Here is a 19,246-nt window from a genome sequence, read left to right as displayed (position 1 = left end):
ATGACAGATTTACACTCCAGCTCTCTTTTTACTTTTCATTTGAGATGGACATTCACTAAGCTGCCTAGGCAGGCCTTGAACCTGGGACTTGCCATCTCAGCTTCTCAAAAAAGGCTGACCTACAGGTCTATGCTGCCAGGCCTGGCAAGCTCCCACTGTATCGATACACATCCCAATACCTAAGCATTCAGATTACCAGACATACAAAGCTACTTTGACATGATACACAGGATGAAGGCAGAGTATACGGGTTGTAAAATCAGTGCATCAACCAGTTTCACTTGGCTATTGTATGGAAGAGCATGTACACAGAACAAGGAAAGTCTGGATGGACCAATCAGAGGTACAGTGTCCATGGCAACCTCCCAGGGAAGCACAGAGTGGGGGAGTAGGAGCAACTGGCTAAACAGCCATACGTAGAAAATAAAGCATGCAGCCCTCCTCAGTGGAGTCAAAGCCTGACACAGCTGTCTCTGGAGAAAAGGACTAGGTTGGCAGACATGCCAGGGCCTTCACTCCCATGCGCTCCATCAGATGTCGCTGAAGCAAAGTTGGGACATTATACGAGGACGACTGCGAACTGTTGGCATTAAGAACACACGGGAAGGATGAGATTCTTGGGAATGGACGTGCGGGAAGGGCTGAGCCTTGCTTTGCATGGCCACTGAGATCAAAGTTTAAGATTAGTAGAGCAGAGGATGTTGGCTTCACGAGGAAGGACTTTCTTTCAGATCTGTTATGACGTGTATAGAGTGAAGCTGATGAACCTATAGGAAGTCACAGTGGGATGATGGTAAGATTGTCTCAGGGAAGTTCCACCAAAAAGTCTCTGTGCCACAGATTTGGACTAGGGAAGGACAACATAATGAAGACTTGTTGGTCGGAATCCGAAAGTAACCCGGCTTGACAGGGAGGAACCCCAGACAGCAGTTTCCTTAGCATTCGGGGGTGATCTCCTTGGTGATCTGGTTTTAAGATGAGATAATGGCGGGTTATCATTCCCTCACTGAGAGAGCATCTCAAATCAGGAGGCAGGGCAGCACAGCTCTGAGGTCAAACATGCCTTTGAAGCCCAGTGTCTCCGAGTCTCATGTAAGCACTTGCTGCAAAATGAAATTATAGTGGTATACTGCTCATAGGCTGGGTTGAGCATTAAGCCAGCGAAGGTGTATGACAGATTCCATGCCACCAAGCAGAAGGAAGAGGCTGTTCTATGCTCGATGCGCAATGGACAGGGTGTACCTGGGTTGGTCACTTCTCCATTTTTCCTCTGCTCAAGAACAGACAGTGTAAGTCTCAGACAGCTGTCTGCTATCCAGGGGAGAAATTCTGAGAGATGTAGGAAAGAGAAGGAAGGCCCAAATTTGAGAAATGCTGGTACCGAGAATAAAAACCACATCACCAACTACCAGGCTCAATGCTGTTGTACAGTTCTCTTGGGAGCTGGAGAAGCAACTGTCTAACTACTTGGGAATTGGTGAATTACAGCATGGGGTGAGGAGGAAAAGATGCTCTGGGCCAAGATAGCCCAGCTCTAGAGCTCACAGATTCTTTTGGCTCTCCAGCAGGGTATACGCTAGGTTGCAGGCCCCGCAGCCAGGCAACTTTCCTGCCAAGACCAAAGGCCACTTGACAGAAATAATGGTTCTTCATTCCAAGCCAGCATCGTAGCAGCACATTCTTGTGTGTGAGCTTAACTATTCCCACAGAGCTGTATGAGAGAAACGCTCTTGTTCATATCTTTTTACAAATGAGGAGGCTGAGGCAGGAGCAATGTGAGATAATTTGCCAAAGGTCTTGTGGCTAAAAAATGGAGGAGCAGGGAGCTGAGCCCAGGAAGCCCGAAGCAAGGACCCAAGGCCTTGACCTACCTATCCCTACTGAGCCTGTCCCGTGTTAGGCTGTTCTGAATGAGCAGAGAGACTCTGAGACAATCTCAGTGACAATCACTTACAGGAGTGGGGATGGGATAACCACTTCGTGACTTCGGTCAGGCCTGTTGCAGTAATTATTAAAAATGGAAAGGCTTATCTCTTTATCAGCCCTGCAGTCTCCCTCCGAGGGCACAGCTTCTACCATGCAGTAGGTGTGCATTCCTTATTCTCAGCACGGTTCCCTTCTCTGGCCGTTTCCTCTGCCTGCCCTACTACCTCTGTCCCGGGTGGAATTACCACCCCACCCAGCACAACCAGGACTCTAAGGCCGGATAGTTTTTCATACAGGTTTATATACCAAACTCTCAATCCACAAACCCTCTACACAATAAGATTACATCAATAGGCAAGGATACAAACTGTCTTTGTATATAAGAAATAAGACCTATAAAAATCCTTAAATGTTCATAGCTACTTAACGCCAATTAAGTCCACCTGGATCTAATTCATCCTTCTCGATCTCCATCTTGGTGCTCCTCCCCATCCCTTCTGCTTTCCCTTCCCCTCACCTCTGACCCTCTCTCCACCTTCCCTTCCCCTGCCCAATCACCAGCTCTCGCCTTTATTTTACTAATTAAAATGGGAAGGCTCAGATGAAGTCACCTGAGTATGTGTGACTAGGCAGCCCTCCTTGGGGACGTGGAATGAATATCGAAATACAAACGTCTGCAGGACCATCTACAAGGCCTGACACAGGTGTAATTCTTGGCTTGGCCATTCTAATTATTTCCCTTTCTAAGGCTTAGTCCACACAGCAGAGAGAAGGGGTCACCTAAACATCCTCTCAGGGTGGAGGCCAGACTCCATGAGAATCATGCTGAGCCATATGCATATACTATAGGCTGTGGAGGAGGAGCAAGACTCCAGTGATCTGAGTGAAAGTAGGGGTCTAAAAGCTGTATTTATTCAAAGTCTCAATCCTTCCGTATCCAGTTCCTTATATTCAGCTACTGCCAGCATTGCCAGGAGCCCCAGCCGTGTGTGGACATCAGGTGGCCTTGTGACCACCTTACGGAACGTTCAGCCTGACAGCGATTAAACTGGCAAGGACATCTAAGGCAGAGAAATCTGTCAGCTTCCACCAAAACCCATTAGGATCCCTGGGAGTTTTCCTAGCAAACCTTTGCCATCAGGGACAGAGTCGCAGAGGTGGGAGAAATAGAGACTAAGGATCCTGCTGTGGCTGCCCCATCAGGGAGTATAATTACAGTGCTGGAAGGGACTTGGAGATAATCTAATCCAATGATGTTCACAGTGAGATCTGAGGCGCCCTAGGGTGCTAGGACTCGCCCCCAGGGGAGGAGGGTGAGCTCAGTAGTCACCCTAGCTTCAATGGAATTGCTCCGCTTTCATCTGAATTAGATGTGGAGTTCATGGAGGATTTAATTAGGACAAGGAAATGGTGATAGGAAGTGATGAACAGTCCCCATTGGACTAGCTCATGCTTCTCATACAGCCAAACCTTAACTTTCCTGGGGTAAGAGGGACTTGGAGAGGCACAGCTAGGGAAGTGAGCCAGCAGCCCTTGGGTGGGGTTCTGTGTACTTGGTGTCTAGACTCCACACTCAGTGCAAGCATTTGGAAGTTCTATACAGACAATCTGTCAGGCTCTGAAGAGTTTGGATTAGAAACTTACAAGCAGAACCTCTGAAATCTGCTACAGAGATCTCTAACTAGACCTCTGCCTCAGATATGCAGGATGGCCATGGCTCTGTTCCTTACAGCCTCAGATATGCAGGATGGTTATAGTTCTGTTCCTTACAGCCTCAGATATGCAGGATGGCCATAGTTCTGTTCCTTACAGCCTCAGATATGCAGGATGGCCATGGTTCTGTTCCTTACAGCCTCAGATATGCAGGATGGCCATGGTTCTGTTCCTTACAGCCTCAGATATGCAGGATGGCCATGGTCCTGTTCCTTACAGCCTCAGATATGCAGGATGGCCATGGTCCTGTTCCTTACAGCCTCAGATATGCAGGATGGCCATGGTTCTGTTCCTTACAGCCTCAGATATGCAGGATGGCCATGGTTCTGTTCCTTACAGCCTCCAATGACTTGGGATTGTTCTCCCAGAAGCGTATGCGTCTTGCCTTGCTCTGCCGTCCATCTTCCATGCAACCATGGATTCCAATTTCATGAGATGAACTCTCCCAAGTGACTTATTTTCACTCTGTCCAGAGTTTCAAATTCATCATGAGGCTGCAAGCACAGAGGTCTTGGTTTGCTTCCCAGGACATTTCCCCAAGAAAAGACTGTAGATCATTCTGGAGCAACAAGGTGGCCTCTGGCCCTGCATCTCCATCTCTTACACTAACCTCCTCCCCTGGCATGTTTTCCTGCAGGAGCCAAAGCTGATGGCCGCTGGAGCTGCTGGAGTTCCTGGTCAGAGTGTAGAGGAGGTACCCAGGAGAGGAGGAGACAGTGCAACAACCCAGCTCCCCAGAATGGAGGTGCCCCGTGCCTAGGGAAGAGCCTGCAGACCCGCGTCTGCTAAGTAGCTCTGGATGCAGCCTGGGAAAGGATCTGTAGATGCTGCTACCTGTCCTGCGCTCATTAGGACTGATTGCTGCTCAGAGTAAATGCAAACCCACAAAGGCTATTATTCTCTTCACACACTCATAGTTTTTTTTTTTTTTCCTAAGACTGACCTCATAATTCTTAGCCTCTACCAATAGCCTGGCTCCAAAGCTGCCTCCTTGGCAGGGTTTTTAACCCTTTACCTCTCAGCACCACCTTTCTATCATGTTCCATTCGTGATGCTTAACAATAAACTGGCTGTGGTCCTCACAATTCTGGAGGCATAAACTGCAAGATGAAGGTTCCAGCATGTCTAGGGTCTGGAAAGGCTGTGTTCCATTTTATATGTGTCCTTTGGTTGTGTTATCACATGGCAGAGGGGCAGTCTCTAGGGCATCTTCAGTAAGGACACTAGTCCTACTCACAAGAACTTTGCCGTTATGACTTTGTCATCTCTCAAAATCCAGCTTTCTCTTTCCACACTGGGTGAGGACTTCCATGTGGAGAACTTAGAGAGACCCCAACATTCAGACCCCAGAACATCTCCTATGACTCTCTCCTGGTAAGCAATCATATCTGATAGCAGAAACTGGGCTGGTTTTATTCGGCACAGTATCTTCAGATGCCAAGGCTGTGCATTGCTGGAGGGAATCATCAGCAATGGTTGCTGGACAAACAGACAGGCCAAGAGCCAGTTTATAAGTGAGGTCTGTACTGGTGAGCCTCACAGAGCTGTGGACGGACTTGGAAGGGTCAATCAGTAAAGATCAATCTTCATTCCCTAACTTTCCTGAGAAGAGCCAGCCTAGTGTTCCCACATACTCTAAACCATGTGCCTGTTCGGTACAGTTGCCAGGTGACTTAAGCAGGGTTTCTATTGATATGAGAAAACGTCACAAGTAAGAGCAACTGGAGAGAAAGGGGATAATTTCAGCTTGCATGCCCCCTCTCACAGTCTATGATGATGGGAAGTCAGTGCAGGAAGTCAAGGCAGGAACCTACAGGCAGGAATTGAAGCAGAGATCATGGAGGGGTGCTGCCTACTGACTTTCTCCTCATGATTTTCTCAGTCTGCTCTCTTGTATCACCCAGTACCACCTGTCCAGGGATGGCAACACCCAGAGTGACCTGAGCCCTCCCACATCAATCACTAATTTAAAAAAAAAAACACACATTGTAGACTTGTTCTGAGGCCAGTCTAGTGTTTTTTTTTTTTTTTTTTTTTAAGTTCTCTCTTTAAAATGTGTCAAGTTGACCTAATACAACTAAGCTAAATCAACAACCCAGATTTACCCCTGGCTTCAGATTTACCAAGGCTGAAACAGCCAACTGTGTACATGAAAAAGAGGAGGCTCTTGGGTCACTGGGAATAAATTATTAATGTCAACAAATGCTGATGAGGGAGAACAAGTCAGAGAGTGCAGTCTCCGCACATTATATATTTATCGGGGCAGCACGCACGGCGTCTATCTGGACCTGGAGGGATTTTTTAACAGATCAACACGGAGGAGACTTTTGAGAAAGAAATTCAGAGTGATACAAAGCTTAATGGTGAGAAAGAACATCGGGAAAGGGGAGCTTGCATGGGACTGAGAAAAACAGCAAACAAACAAACAAACAAACAAACAACCCAAATAGCAACAAAGCAAAGAATGTCAGTCGGGTTGATGAGACCCATCCCTGTACCTCTCATATGGCAAATTATTATCATCATCATCATTGTTATTTCCATTGTTAAAAGGGGGCTCAGAGGTTTGTCTAAATAAACTTGGCTCTTCTGTCTGAAAGAATGAATAGACTTCATTTTTGCCTTCTATCTTGTGAATATACCTTTTTCCCCTTTAAAATTTGTTTACGTTAATACTTTGCTTACATTCATGAGCTGGTAATTATTAACAGCGACTTGCTAGCATGTGACTGGAGGCTGGGTGGGGGAGGGTAAGCAGGCAATCAGCAAGGACTTTCTCTCTTGCTCTAAAGAGAAGTTCTACAGCTCCCAACCTTGGCTGCACATGAGAGTAACCCGGGGAATCTCACAGACCTCCTGTCCAGGAGCTGCATCCCAGACCAATTAAATCTGAGTCACTAGGGGCTGGAGTCAGCCGTCAGCAGTTCTTACCACTCCCTTGGCAATTCCAAGCACAGGCAAGGTTGCACATCACCAGAGTGAAAGAGTTGTATGCTCACAAGGCTGTATAGCACGCTGAGGGCCAGGGGCAGAAAGCTTGATCTTTGCTATTTCATGTAGGCTTACTGAGGACCTCTAAAGATTTGTCTTGTGAGGTTTACTCCACCGTTAAGCAAAACAAGTCTCATGGGTCAGAGTTGTGGACCAGATATTCCATGCACCACTTCAAGCTCTTGCTCACCACTCCTAAACCCACACCCCAGCCCACCCCGCTCTATTCTGTCTGTCACTGCAGGGTTCTACATGGTAGTGTGTGGTGCTCAGGGCAGGGAGGATGTGATGACATAGGATCCTTGTCAGGGGTCTGGAAAGCAGGGAACAAGATGGGAAGTTTGGAGGAAGAGGCTAAAGCAGCAATTCTCAACCAGTGGGCTGCAACCCCTTTAGGGGATTGTATAACAGATCATCCAGCATATTATATTTACATTATGATTCATATGGTTGGGGGTCACCATAATGGGAGGGATTGTGTTAAAAGTCAGAGCCTGAGAAAGGTTGAGAACCACTAAAGGGTCACACGTGAGTCCAGACCACCAGCAAAACACAAAACTCTTTTCCCAGCAGCATTAGCTATTAAAGCAGCTGTGGCAACCTTTTACTACTTCTTCATCAGCAGTGGTTCACCCACACAAAACATCTCCCCCCCCCCAGTACAGTTACCCTAGGTCTGTTAAGAAGATCTATAATCTCTGGCTTTATAGGGAGTGGGGTGTAAACACATGGCTTAAAGTTATACTCTTTAGCTTGACGATGTGTCTTTTGAAAAATAAATTAACAACAGAGAGAAAGGCAGTAAGGAGAGAGGCTTTCTTCTTTTCCTTCTCTGCAAGGAAGATCTAAAGAATCCCGCATTCAGTGGATCTCGCCTGAGCGGCAGACCTTTAGGGGGAGAAAATAGACGAGGAGAAAGGGCAGGCTTCAAAAGCCACACTGCTGAAGTGAGGGATGCCTCAGCAAAGCCTCTGTGCCTTACAGGGATGGGAAGATGATGCTGGAGTAACCAACCAGCATTTCACTGCCAGGAAGGCAAGCTCTGCTGCCACCCATCACTTCAGAAACAAGCAGGCTAGGCTGCGAATGGGGCTCAGTTAATAGAATGCTAAGCTAGCACATATGGAGTAATAAATTCAATCTTTAATACTACATGTCTTAGTCAGTTTTCTATTGCTGTGAAGAGGCACTATGACCATGGCAACTCAAAAAAAAAAAAAAAAAAAAAAAAAAAAAGAGGCTTGTTTACAGTTTCAAGGGTTTAGTTCATTATTGCCATGGTGGGAAGCCTGGAAGCATGGTAGCATGGTAGCTGAGAGTTCTATATCTGGATCCACAGGGAACAGGAAGTAAGAGTCACTGGCCTTGGCTAGGGCTTTTGAAACCCCGAAGCCCACTCACAGTGATACACTGCCTCCAACAAGGACACACCTACCCCAAGAAGGCCACACCCACTCTAACAAGGACACACCTCCTGGTCCTTTCAAATAGTACCACTCCCAAAACATTCAAATATTGGAGCTATTACGACCACTCTTACTCATACCACTACACTATAATATAAACTGAGCATGAATGCTCATAAGGAGGTAGGTAGGGGCAGGAGAAACAAAAGCTCAACTATATAGTAAGTTCAAGACCAGCCTAGACTAGAAGCTATTATCACCTCAAAGAAAATTTATTTTTTATAGTAATACAAATTTATTGTCTTAATACTGCAAGGACCTAAAGCTTGAAAGAGGTCTCCTTGATATAAATAAAGCTAATTGGTTATTATAGCTGTTATTACAATGGCTGGGTTGTAGAACACACCTAGGTTTCTAAACGCAGGATACATGAAGAAAATAACTTTCGAGCCCTAAAGAACAAAATTATGTGGTTTGGTGGGGGAGGGGGGAAGGTGGATGGGGCAGCAGATAATCATATTAAGTAAATTCAGTCTGTCTCAAGTTCTTTCCTCTCACTGATAGTTACTGGATTTTACGTAGATACATAAAATCATGTTTGTATATATGACAGAAATGTAGACGTGAGGGCCTGGAGTGGTTAGGAGTACTTACTGCTCTTCCAGAGGACTGGGGTTTGGGTCCCAGCATCTACCTACAGAGAGTTAACTCCACCACAGGGATCTAAGGCTCTCTTCTGACTTCTGTGAACACCGCATGCATGTGCTGGTCATACACGCAAATTAAAACAATAATTTTTGTAAGTGGAGAAGTAAAATTGTCTAGGAGACAATGAGGACCAAGGAAACAGGGGAGGGTAAGAAAGGGCAGAGGGTATGTCAGAGTATGCTTAATATACTATGCATATATGAAAATGGTTTATAATACAGTACCACCCACATCAAATATTTTAAGAAAAAAAAGGTAATCAATACATTCATACCTAAACATATAGATAAAACCACCAAGGCTACATTTCTCCTATAAGACTCAGAGAGCAATCTGTTTAGAGCGTCCTCCAGCTATTGGAGATGACCGAATTCCTTGGCTAGTGGTCCTTTCCCCCAGCAAGTCTAACAATAGCAACAACAACACCAATGATAACAAAAAATGGTAATAAAAAGAAAATTTAATAGAAAAGAGAAATAGAAAAAAAGAAAAACCAATGTCAGGCTAACTTCCAGTGATCCCTGGCATACAGGACACTGCTGGATGCTGGGGGTCTGAGCCACAGGCCCATCAGTACAAGGCCTTGGGGTCTGAGAGAGGAGACCCATTGCAGTGGGTCCCTAACTGGGAAGAAGCCCAGAGGGGCATTATGAAAGTCTAGTCAAGAATCAGGGGAGATGGCTGGAAGCTGGACAGACAGCTGAGCCCTGGGGAAACAGTGAAAGTCAGAAAAGCAACATTATCACAGGAGGGGGACGGCAGAGGCACAATGACCTAGAAGCCACAGAACTAGCACTCACGGGTGTTCTATTAACTCTGGGCTGGTGTGTGTTCTTCTCAAGCGGGTGAGAGTGAGTGTGAGCCTCGGTGTGGTCGTGGTCCTTTCTGGTAGTTGTGGGTACAGCATCTCATAGCTTTTGCAGGCTGCCTTTCTGGGGTTTCTGTGCTCTGTAATGGCCGCATCCTTATCATGCTCTCTAATCCAAGGCCTATAACCCCCACATCCACCCCGTGCCTTCATTGTACTCAGATACCATTAAAATCATTGTTTCCAAAGCCTACTACTTTCCTCAACATAACGAACAAAACCTTCTGTGGCTAGTTCCCAAGTCCTTCTCTGACTCTAGCTCCCTTCTGGTCCCCTCTCATCCCCTCTCCTCCTGTCATTCTTTGGGCATGGCTTAGGTTCCTTTTCCAGAAAGCCAGTCCAGCTAGTCCTATGACTCCAGGATGACCCGGAGTGGCTGTCTTTCTACATGCTCCAAGTCCTGTCACTATAACCTGACTGTCTGTCCCATCTATTGACTGCCATGGAAGATGGGGACTTTTATGTCCTCTTGCTTTTTAGAACCCCAACAGCTAAGATGCACCTCTTCATTTTTCTCTTGTTCGATGGTACCAAAGACCAATACCAACATGACCTTCATGTTTGGCTGTCACAACTTGTAACAAAGAGCTTCAAAGTAAGACACTGAGCAGGATTCCTGGCTCCCATGACCTTCACGAAGCATTAGAGGACAACCAAGCCCATAGCATCCCAGAGGCACAAATTGAAGAGCACGCTCACCCTTTTCCACCTTAGTACAAGAAAGTCCATCAAATCAAATGAAAACTCCCTTTTTCAAGGCCTCGGGATTTCCCCCTTCCCCTGAAGAGATAAAGAAAAATATGTCTCCTTCCTGTACTAACAGCTTAAAGCGTGAGATAAATCCTCCCATCCTAACCTGTTTTTAACAAATAGACTTGGCTGTCAGGTGGCATGATACATGGCTGACAGATCTATTTATCCATTCTATTTCTTCAGCGATAACACTGAGAAGTTTTATCTGTTCTTTGGCCCCCCTCCCCCACTCTCATTTTCCTAACCAGGCATGTGCAACCAGCAGTTGATGGATGGGTGGTGTTTGGGATGAAAAGGGGCCTGGAATCAGATCGTTTTCAGGATGTGAACAACCGGATTATTAACAAGGAGTCACTGGGCAGGAGGCGCTGCGGGAAGCTGAGTGGCTCTCAGACAATGGCCAGTGATGGATGGAGGGGCACCTGGGGCTGCAAGGTGTGGACTGCAGATAACTGGTAGCCACTGCTGGGGTGATAATGGGAGTGCCCGGGCTCCGTGCCTACTCCTGCTTCCAGTTCAGTGTCAGGCCAGACACTTGACTTCTGCTGAAAATCCTCCAAGAATTCCACTCTGCACACATGACCCTGTTTCCCTCTCTCTTTCCTCGATATGGAACGCATGCTCAAGAAAGCAGTTGGCAGGAAAGTGAGGCAGGAAATGGACAGGGTGCTTTTTGTATAGCACCCAAGCATAGGATGTCAATTTAGTATCTGCCTCATGCCAAGCATTCATGGGTGATGCCTTCCCTTTCTATGTGCCATCTCATAAAATTGTCACATCTGTGTCACATGCATGGGGGACTCTGGGGAGGAGAAGGTACGTAACTTGGGTCTTCAGTCTCCATGCTCTGATCATTACAAAGACCCCCATTTGATCTCCGTGCTGCAGGGATGGCAGGCCAGCAAGCACCCTTGTTCTGTGGGTATCAGCAACCTCCCTGAGACTAATCTGGGTCTGCTTCGCATGTACTGGAAGGACAGCCACAGCAGACTTGGACTGCACGGGCTGCTTTGGAGCCCACCACCCACCAGAGGTAGTGGAAGAAAGGATATGAACCTAATTAGTAAGGTTCTTTGGAGCAACTCCTGTATGTGCTTCCTGGATCGTCAGGTCAGTTCATAGGTTAGCAAGCAGCAGCTCAATCCATTCGCAAATGCCTCACCAACATACCAGTAGTCCAATTTGGTAGAGTTGGATTAGCAGCAGCGGTGACATGACCTAGCAGAAACAGCCAGGCCTCGGCCTCAGCAGGAGTCAGCAAGAGAGACTAGGAGAACTTCTTGGCTGTGCTTCTTTCAGGGAACAAAGATAAGCAAAGATGAGAAACCCACAAGCGTTACACAGCTAGCTGTGCCAGCAAGCCAAGCTCTGTCTCCCTCACTTGGTGGAGACCTATTTATACCTGTCTTACCTCAGCACAAGAAAATGGCAAGAAACTACAGCACACCACCAGAAGTTTTTTTTTTTTGTTGTTGTTGTTGTTGCTTTGTTTTGTTTCTGTTCTCTGTATGGTATCCCAACAAATGCAGCTCAACTGTACAATGTAAGACAGACCAGTATGTGTGTGTCATTAGCAAAGAATCTTTCGTCATGTGTCCTTTCATGTTCTTGGTTTAGCAGACTCTCCTCTCTCCTGTGTCTGCTTCAGCAAAATGTCCCTTCATAAGTCTGCCTTAGACTTTCACTGTGTCCACTTTAAAGTAACATTCCTTCATGAGTTTGCCCCAGCCAAACACCATCCAATCGACTTCCAAAGAACCCCTAAGTTTCCACTTCACTGTGGTCTCAGGGAAGTCACTCGGTCTCTCTGAGGCTGTTCTCTCACCTGTCACACGCAGACGATGAATCTGTCTCTTGCAGGCACTGAGAGGATTAGGCCTGGATTAGGTATGTGTAGGTCTTTGTCACTGGTAATGGTCTCTGCAAATATTAGCTATTATGGTGTTACATTTCCCTTAATAATGCAGAGCTTGAGAGAGAAAAGCCTTCCTTGTCCTTTATTAAGGTCTCCCTAAGAGCTAAGCAATTTCATATCCTTTTATTCTCATATGTTGTAGTGGGCTTTACACTGAGATGTTTTTAAGGTAGTTTTAAATGAGAACCAGCAACATGGGTTTCTCTGTGGTGTTTGGAGAATCCTTGAAAATGATCCTGGCAGCGATTTATCTAAGTAAAGAGGGCCTACTGGGCCCAGGGTTTCTTCTAGGTCTAGAGCTCCACATGATGTCTACATTGCCCCAAAGGAGAATGAATCAGGCCCTTCTTACAAGTGAGGAGACAGAGGCTCTTACTGTCCAAAGCTTGCTCAGGACCAGAGAGCAGTCAGCCATGGAACCAGCCTCAGATATCAGCACTGCCTTCAGAGCATGTCGGAGAAGTATTCTACTATGCAGCCTCTCCTCGATGTCTCTGTCTTTACCTAAGAGGTATGATGCCTCTGTCTCTATGAACATACACCTAAGCATTTGAAAGCCTCAGGGTAAGAATCCAGCCAACACTGAAGACAGGTTATTCAAAAAGGAAACACTGAGCAGGGTGCCTTAAAGACCGACATGCTGCTGTTATGTCGTATGTGGGCAGTTCAGCTATGAAAAATAGAGATGGCTTAGTAGATACTGTGAACTTGAACTACAAGCACCCACAGAAAAGCTGGGTATGGCAGTACACAGCTGTACCCACTGGCACTGGTCAGAAGGAGACAGAGACAGGAGGATTCTAGAGACTTGATGATCAGCCAGTGTAGCCAAAACTGGAGCTCTAGATAAAAATGACAGAGTTTATCAAAATTAAAAAAAAATAGAGCGATAGAGATTCGAAAACTGACAAACACGTGAACACCACCACCAGCAGCACAGATTAAAAAAGATTCGTCTAGAGTGGAGTCTGATAGAGCACACATGTAATTCCAGGTGGGGGTACAAGGAAGAACTCAAGGTCATCTTTGTCTGCACAGTAAGTTTAAAGGTAGCTGAGCTACCCTGTCTGTCTGGGGGTGGGGAGGAAGAGGATGAGGGGGAGGGGGGAGAGGAAGAGGAAGAGGGGGAGAGGGAGAGGGACCTTTTCACTTATGCTTAACTGTCTGACTTTGGGGTTTCCGGGCCTGAAGTCTTGTCTAGCACCAGGTCACTAAGGCTAGAAAGTTAGTCACCAGCACAGGGCAGTCCTTCCCTTGGTTCAACTCATTCCTTTTCACTAGTCCATTACTATATGTGATATTTATTGACAACCCCCTAGTGCCAGACACTGTCTTTAGTCTATAGAAGAGTACTATGCTGAATGCTACTGTGAGCAAAGTATAGGCTGATGCAGCAATAAAGAAAAACACCTATTCTTCATGGGCCAGCTTTCTGTTACTGTAACCAAAACAGCTGAGATTGTAAAGTTAAAGAAGAGGATTGTCTTGGTTCCCAGTCATGATTGGTGGTGCTTTGAGGGCCCCAGTGACCTACAAATTCCCATCATGTTCTACCACATGAAGCTTTCTGATACCTTCCAATATTTCGAGGAGGACTGTAGCTTTATTCCAGGTCTTTGGAATCATTCTACACAGACACTGTAGTGTACCTCACAGGAACAACTGCCTGAAGGGAGAGACAGTTGACACGTGGAGGGTGAGACAAGTGGGAGAAGTTCATGAAAGCACTTAGGTCCCCTAGGGTGCTGCTTTCTGCACCAGGCACAGTCTCTCCCAAAGATTCTCTATAAATGCTTGAGAGTGACAATATCACTTCTCTGTGTAACCCCGGATGTCCTGGAACTCAGAGATCTGCCTGCCTCTGCCTCCTGAGTGCTGGAATTAAAGGTGCGCACCGTCAGCACCCAGCATTCTGTAGTCTGGACAGCAGCAGCTCTGTCCTGGGCCTGCATCCCCTCTTTCTTGCTGCAGTTCACCAGCTCTTGGTGAGAAATCTGGCTTCCACCCGAAACGTCCTCTGTCACCTACTGCTTGCATAAATTCTACCCCATCAAACTCATACAAAAACTAAACGGGATAATTCATGTCAAAGACTACACAAACAAACACTCTAATTGGCAGCTATTATTATTATTACTATTGTTAATGTAATTATAACAGTTTTCATCCCCACAGAAGTGATACTGTTAGCCCAAGGTCACTCTGAAAAGCTTCCTATCCATAAAGAGGCGCTCATGACATTTTAAAGATCCTCCTCTTGGATGTGAACATCCCTCCCACACAAGTACCTTGGGCTGAACGTGTACTCACAATTCAGGGCCACTGCTAAACCACATTGCTTGAACTCTGCATGCAGAATAAATACTCCAGCTCAGCAGAGGTACACCGGGGTGAGCCACATTTGCCAAGACTTCAAGAGCACAGTTTGCATTTGTTTTGTTTAATTCTTACACTGTGTTTTCACCTCCTCCTAAGTGCATTTGTTTGCAGAAAGAGCCACGTGGGGAAGTTCAGCCCACAAATAAGAATATAATTATTACACAGTTTAGCAGTGCCTGGGCGGCACCCGGGTACTCGGTGGTGCTTCACAATTCAATTGTCTCTCCTTCAAGACCACATTTAATAGGATAAACAATTTCTGCTAAACGCAATAAATGTGAACCTGGGCTGTCATCTCCACAATCAACTCAAATTTCCCATTAGAAGTGGTGGCTGTGATTGAGATTCAGAATTTAATTTGGCGGGCGCTCGCTTCAGTGTGTTCCTATCAGCTTCCTGGGAGCCTCTCCCGTCAACCAAAGACAGAGTGGCTCTTCCTTGTCTCCGGGGAATCTTAAAAGAAGATAGATTATAACTCAAGAAAATTATACTGCCTCCGTATAATGAAAGAGATAAAACATTATTGCATTATCCTGTTGAAATAACAGCAGACAGCAAAGCAATAATATTAAGCTAAACAAGGGTCCAGACCCGTCAGTTGGATTGCAGGGGACAGGGGAGGCAGAGAGGCAGAGCTGCTGTGCTGCTGTCTTCCACTGCCCCCGGCAGTGAATCCTCGGCTACTTCCCAGTTTCTCATTGACTCTGCTGGAGAGAGCTGGCCAGGCCAGGCTAGAGCAAATCTTCAATACCATGGATGTGTTCAGCTCTCAGGGCCCACCCAGTACCAAATCCAGTTGCTACAGATGCAAAGCAGATGTCTTGGCTGAAAAAAAAACATGCAAATACATCTGATAACCCCGAAATTACCCATAGCAAACTACTTTTCCACATTTGATTTATTCCAAGAATAAACTCACCGGAAGTTCCTCCATCAGGGAGATGTGCCCATGGGCAAACAGAACAATGCGAAGAAGGAATGTATAAGGAAATGTGGAGCTTGACCACTTAGTATTTGAAAAAGTAATAATAAGAGATATTGATAGCCTGGACATCAGTAGCCATCCAGTTGACCTCTTCAAGTTCTCATCCCCGAAAATAGCATTTACACAAAAGCCCAGTGAGCTGAGTGGAATGAGGCAATCTCTCAGAGGAGGGAACGTGGGACGGCAGTGCACACTACCACACAGCCAAGAGCCCCTTCCTGTTTTCCAGCCACTATGGCCTTCTCTTTCCATTGTAAATCTTTTCTCCTGGACTGATTACTTTTCCTTGGCTCCCAGTCATGTTCTGTTATTGATCACCGTCCAGGTTGGTTCCTTGATTTCTCTTCCCATAGGCATTGCTTCCTCTACTCAGCATCAAAGAAGCTAAGGGACCCAAAGCCACCCTCCTGACTAGGCAGCTGGAAGAGGCTGAACAGTAACATGAAAAGTACAAGAACACATACATATGTACAAATGCACACGTATCTGCACTCCCACACCCTCACACAAATGCATGAAACCTTTTGCTGCATTTTATTTCATGAACAGTTTTTGCCAACCACATGCTCATTCAGAAAAGGAGATGAGCCTCCTAGATTCCAGTGCCTTGTTTGCAGTGAAGTTCTGGCCTTTCCTAATTGTATGGCCAGGAACAAGTCATAATATCTCCCCTGCCAGCCTGTTTTCAAGATATTTGTCTTGCAAGGTTGTCATGGGGATATCTTGGTGGCACATAAAGATCATTGCACAGAGGTTGGCTGTCTTTATTACTGAAGAAGACTTTGTTCTTACCAAGGGATGAACAACTTCTTATCAGTTTGCTTCTTCATTATTCAATACCTATTATGTACCTTTGTCACTACGTGGTGACCAAGAAAGTTTTTGGCTCCCGGACCATGTGAGGGTAACAAAAGTGCACCGTGGCCAAAGAGAGGTTCTCCATGCAAGGACTTAGGGTTTTGCTCAACACACTGTTTATTGGAATTAACATGCACTGAACAAATTAAAGTCTTTAATGCAGAGTGGCATTGCTTTTTGTGGTGGCCCTGGATGGGAGCTGGCTAAGTCTGAGTGTGAGAGCTCATGCTGGGTCACCTGCTGGGTGTGTTCCCTCCTTCAGCAGTTCAGTGTTTCTGAAGCAGGACCGGAACAGGGGTTGCCTCCTCTCTGAGGGGCTGGATTGTTGCACTGCCTTTGTCTTGTTTTGTGTCCTCCAGAGCACGGAGACCAGTCAGACCAGCAACTCCATTTCCCATCTGTGGGGATGTCTGTAAGAAAGAAGGATAGTGGCGTGTGAATTGGTTCTTGTTATACTCTCTTGTGCTAGGAGGTGGAGTAGGATTGGGTGAATAAGCCAACAGGCTTTTGGAATCTGAGTCTCTGATGTCTCACTTTTAAAGAAGGGTTTTTTCCTCTGGTCAGTGTTTCCTCCATTCTCCCCTACCACAGAATATCTTCATATGCTACAATTACTTTGCCCAGGGTGCTTCTTCCTTTCTATTGGTAACATCAATCCTACTAGCCCTTCAGACCTTAGTAAACTTGTATTTCTTCACAGAAGCCTGGGATTCTTACCTCTTCATCAGTTTCCTGTATTTTAAGCTCTCAGAGCATTTACAGCAATTGTTGCATAGAAATGTTAAATGTGTTTATGGAGTAATTCACATTGCATCAGTCTTTCTTCTTACATTGCAATCTTTGTAATGACATGAACTACATCTGATTTGCCCACACTGAATGGCAACACCTAGGCTGGAATACAGAAGGCCTCCTGCAAATAAGCAACAGCTGGCAGAAGGATGAATGGGTGGGTGGGTAGATGGGTAGGTGAGTGGGCACAGAGATGCATGTATGAGTGGTAAGAGAGTGTGTGGGAGGGTGGTTAGATGAATAAATGAATGTGACTAGATGGGTGAGTGGGTAGGTGTATAGATGGATGGATGGGTAAACATGTTGGTGGATAGATGGGTTGGTAGATGGTGAATTGGTATGTGGGTGGACAGAGGCATGGACAGATGGATGGAAGAATGATGAGTGTGTAGGAGGGGAATGGATGGTTTACCGATTAGACACATTAAGATACTGAAGAGGCTCTCATGCCTGAGAGCTATGTTATCTACTGTGAGAGTGGTGTATTTTAAATGAGGTGGCTGTCATTGCTTCTCTGCTCCTTGATGCTTGTTATCTACTGAGGATTGGCTTTGGTCATAGATGAGGCTGCTGAATAACCATTTGTTTCCCCATGATAAATATGTTCACAATTAAATAGCTAAAGTGGACAGTTTCTAAGGTCTCCTCCAAACAAAAATACTGGAAACAGTGTGGTCTTGTGATCCTACACTCTGAGGAGGCCACTTTACAAGATCTGGGTGAGGTGAAAGAGGAGATAACAAAGCCAGCTATGATGTAGAAGGGCATGCTTAAAGGCTATGCAGTCAGCCATGTCTGCTAACCTGGACCTGGCTTCCTGCTTTCACTGTCGATGGTGACCGGCTGATCTTCAGCTTCTTCATCTATATTTAGTGAGGATATCACTAGTATTGTCTTCATGGAATTGTTGTAAAGAATAAATTATTTTCTACATATAAAATATTAGTAATATACCCAAAACAAAACAATTAGTGCTTATTTTTCTTTCCCGGTATATCAGCCATCATTTTAAATGATTTATATGCCTCATTATAAACTCAGGTTTGTGCAGTAGTCAACAGGATCATGTCTATTCCACATACGAGAGAGGTCAAGGGTCTTGTTCAAGTCAGAGCTATTAAATGACAGTAATGAGATCTGAATTCAAGCTGAGTTCAAGAACCCAGCCAAGTGGCCCAGTGTACACTAGGTACATAGAGAATGCCTAAGGCTTTATCAGATGTGTTAAGTCTGCTTTTAAAGGAAGTCACAAAAAAGTTATGGGAAGGAATAAAGATGAGAGAGAAACGTGAGTTTGACAATTCTTAGATGACAAAGTGGGCAAAGGATTTGAGAGTGGGAATTAAAGTTTTATTAGTCTTTCATTTGTTACCTAACTGTCTGTCTATCATCTATCTATCTATCTACTTATCTATCTATCTATCTACCTATCATCTATCTATCTATCTATCTATCTATCATCTATCTATTATCTATCTATCTATCACTGAGAGACAACTACACCTGAAGGTGCCAAAATCAATAGGATATGGCATTACTTATAGAATGAGGAGAGAAAAAAAAAACATGAAAAACATTATGTGTATGTATCTTCAAAATCTTATGAGCATCTTCAACAGGAACTGATTAATTCCACTGGGGGATAGTGACTGTTATGGGAATTTCTACATAGGGCACACGTGCATGTACATGCGCACAAACGTGCATGCACACAAATACACACATACACATTCTGAATTTTGACTGGATAATACAAAAAGGACATAAGCTTTCCACCAGAATGTAGGAAGGGCTTGGGAATATCACACCTTAACAGTCCTATACCATACTGCATTCTCAAAGGTAAAAATGATAAGAAGCCAGGCAAGATCCTGAGCACCACCATGACAGCTCCTAGTCCATGCCCTACCTTGCTCTTGTTCTTTTCAGACATTTTTCCAGAGTGTATGTAC

At 45.4% G+C, this 19,246-nt stretch overlaps 2 protein-coding genes across 3 annotated transcripts in view; one reads left to right on the top strand and one right to left on the bottom strand.

Moving 5' to 3' along the window:
• C8A (complement C8 alpha chain) overlaps positions 1–4,428 on the top strand; it is a gene marked incomplete at both ends in the record, with an annotated part of 53,552 nt that extends 49,124 nt beyond the window's left edge. Inside the window, one exon of the mRNA XM_080922137.1 lies at positions 4,277–4,428. Coding sequence (XP_080778263.1) covers positions 4,277–4,428 — 152 coding nt within the window. The remainder of the gene's footprint in view (positions 1–4,276) is intronic.
• Positions 4,429–16,760: 12,332 nt separating this feature from the next.
• Positions 16,761–19,246, bottom strand: part of C8B (complement C8 beta chain) — a gene marked incomplete at both ends in the record, with an annotated part of 37,197 nt that continues 34,711 nt past the window's right edge. For both annotated transcript variants that reach the window (XM_080920705.1, XM_080920706.1), the window contains one exon: positions 16,761–16,912. In XM_080920705.1, coding sequence (XP_080776831.1) covers positions 16,761–16,912 — 152 coding nt within the window. The remainder of the gene's footprint in view (positions 16,913–19,246) is intronic.

The sequence above is a fragment of the Micromys minutus genome (assembly GCF_963924665.1).
Source record: "Micromys minutus genome assembly, chromosome: 9".
Lineage (NCBI taxonomy): Eukaryota > Metazoa > Chordata > Mammalia > Rodentia > Muridae > Micromys > Micromys minutus.
This window is presented reverse-complemented; position numbering and strand designations above follow the sequence as displayed.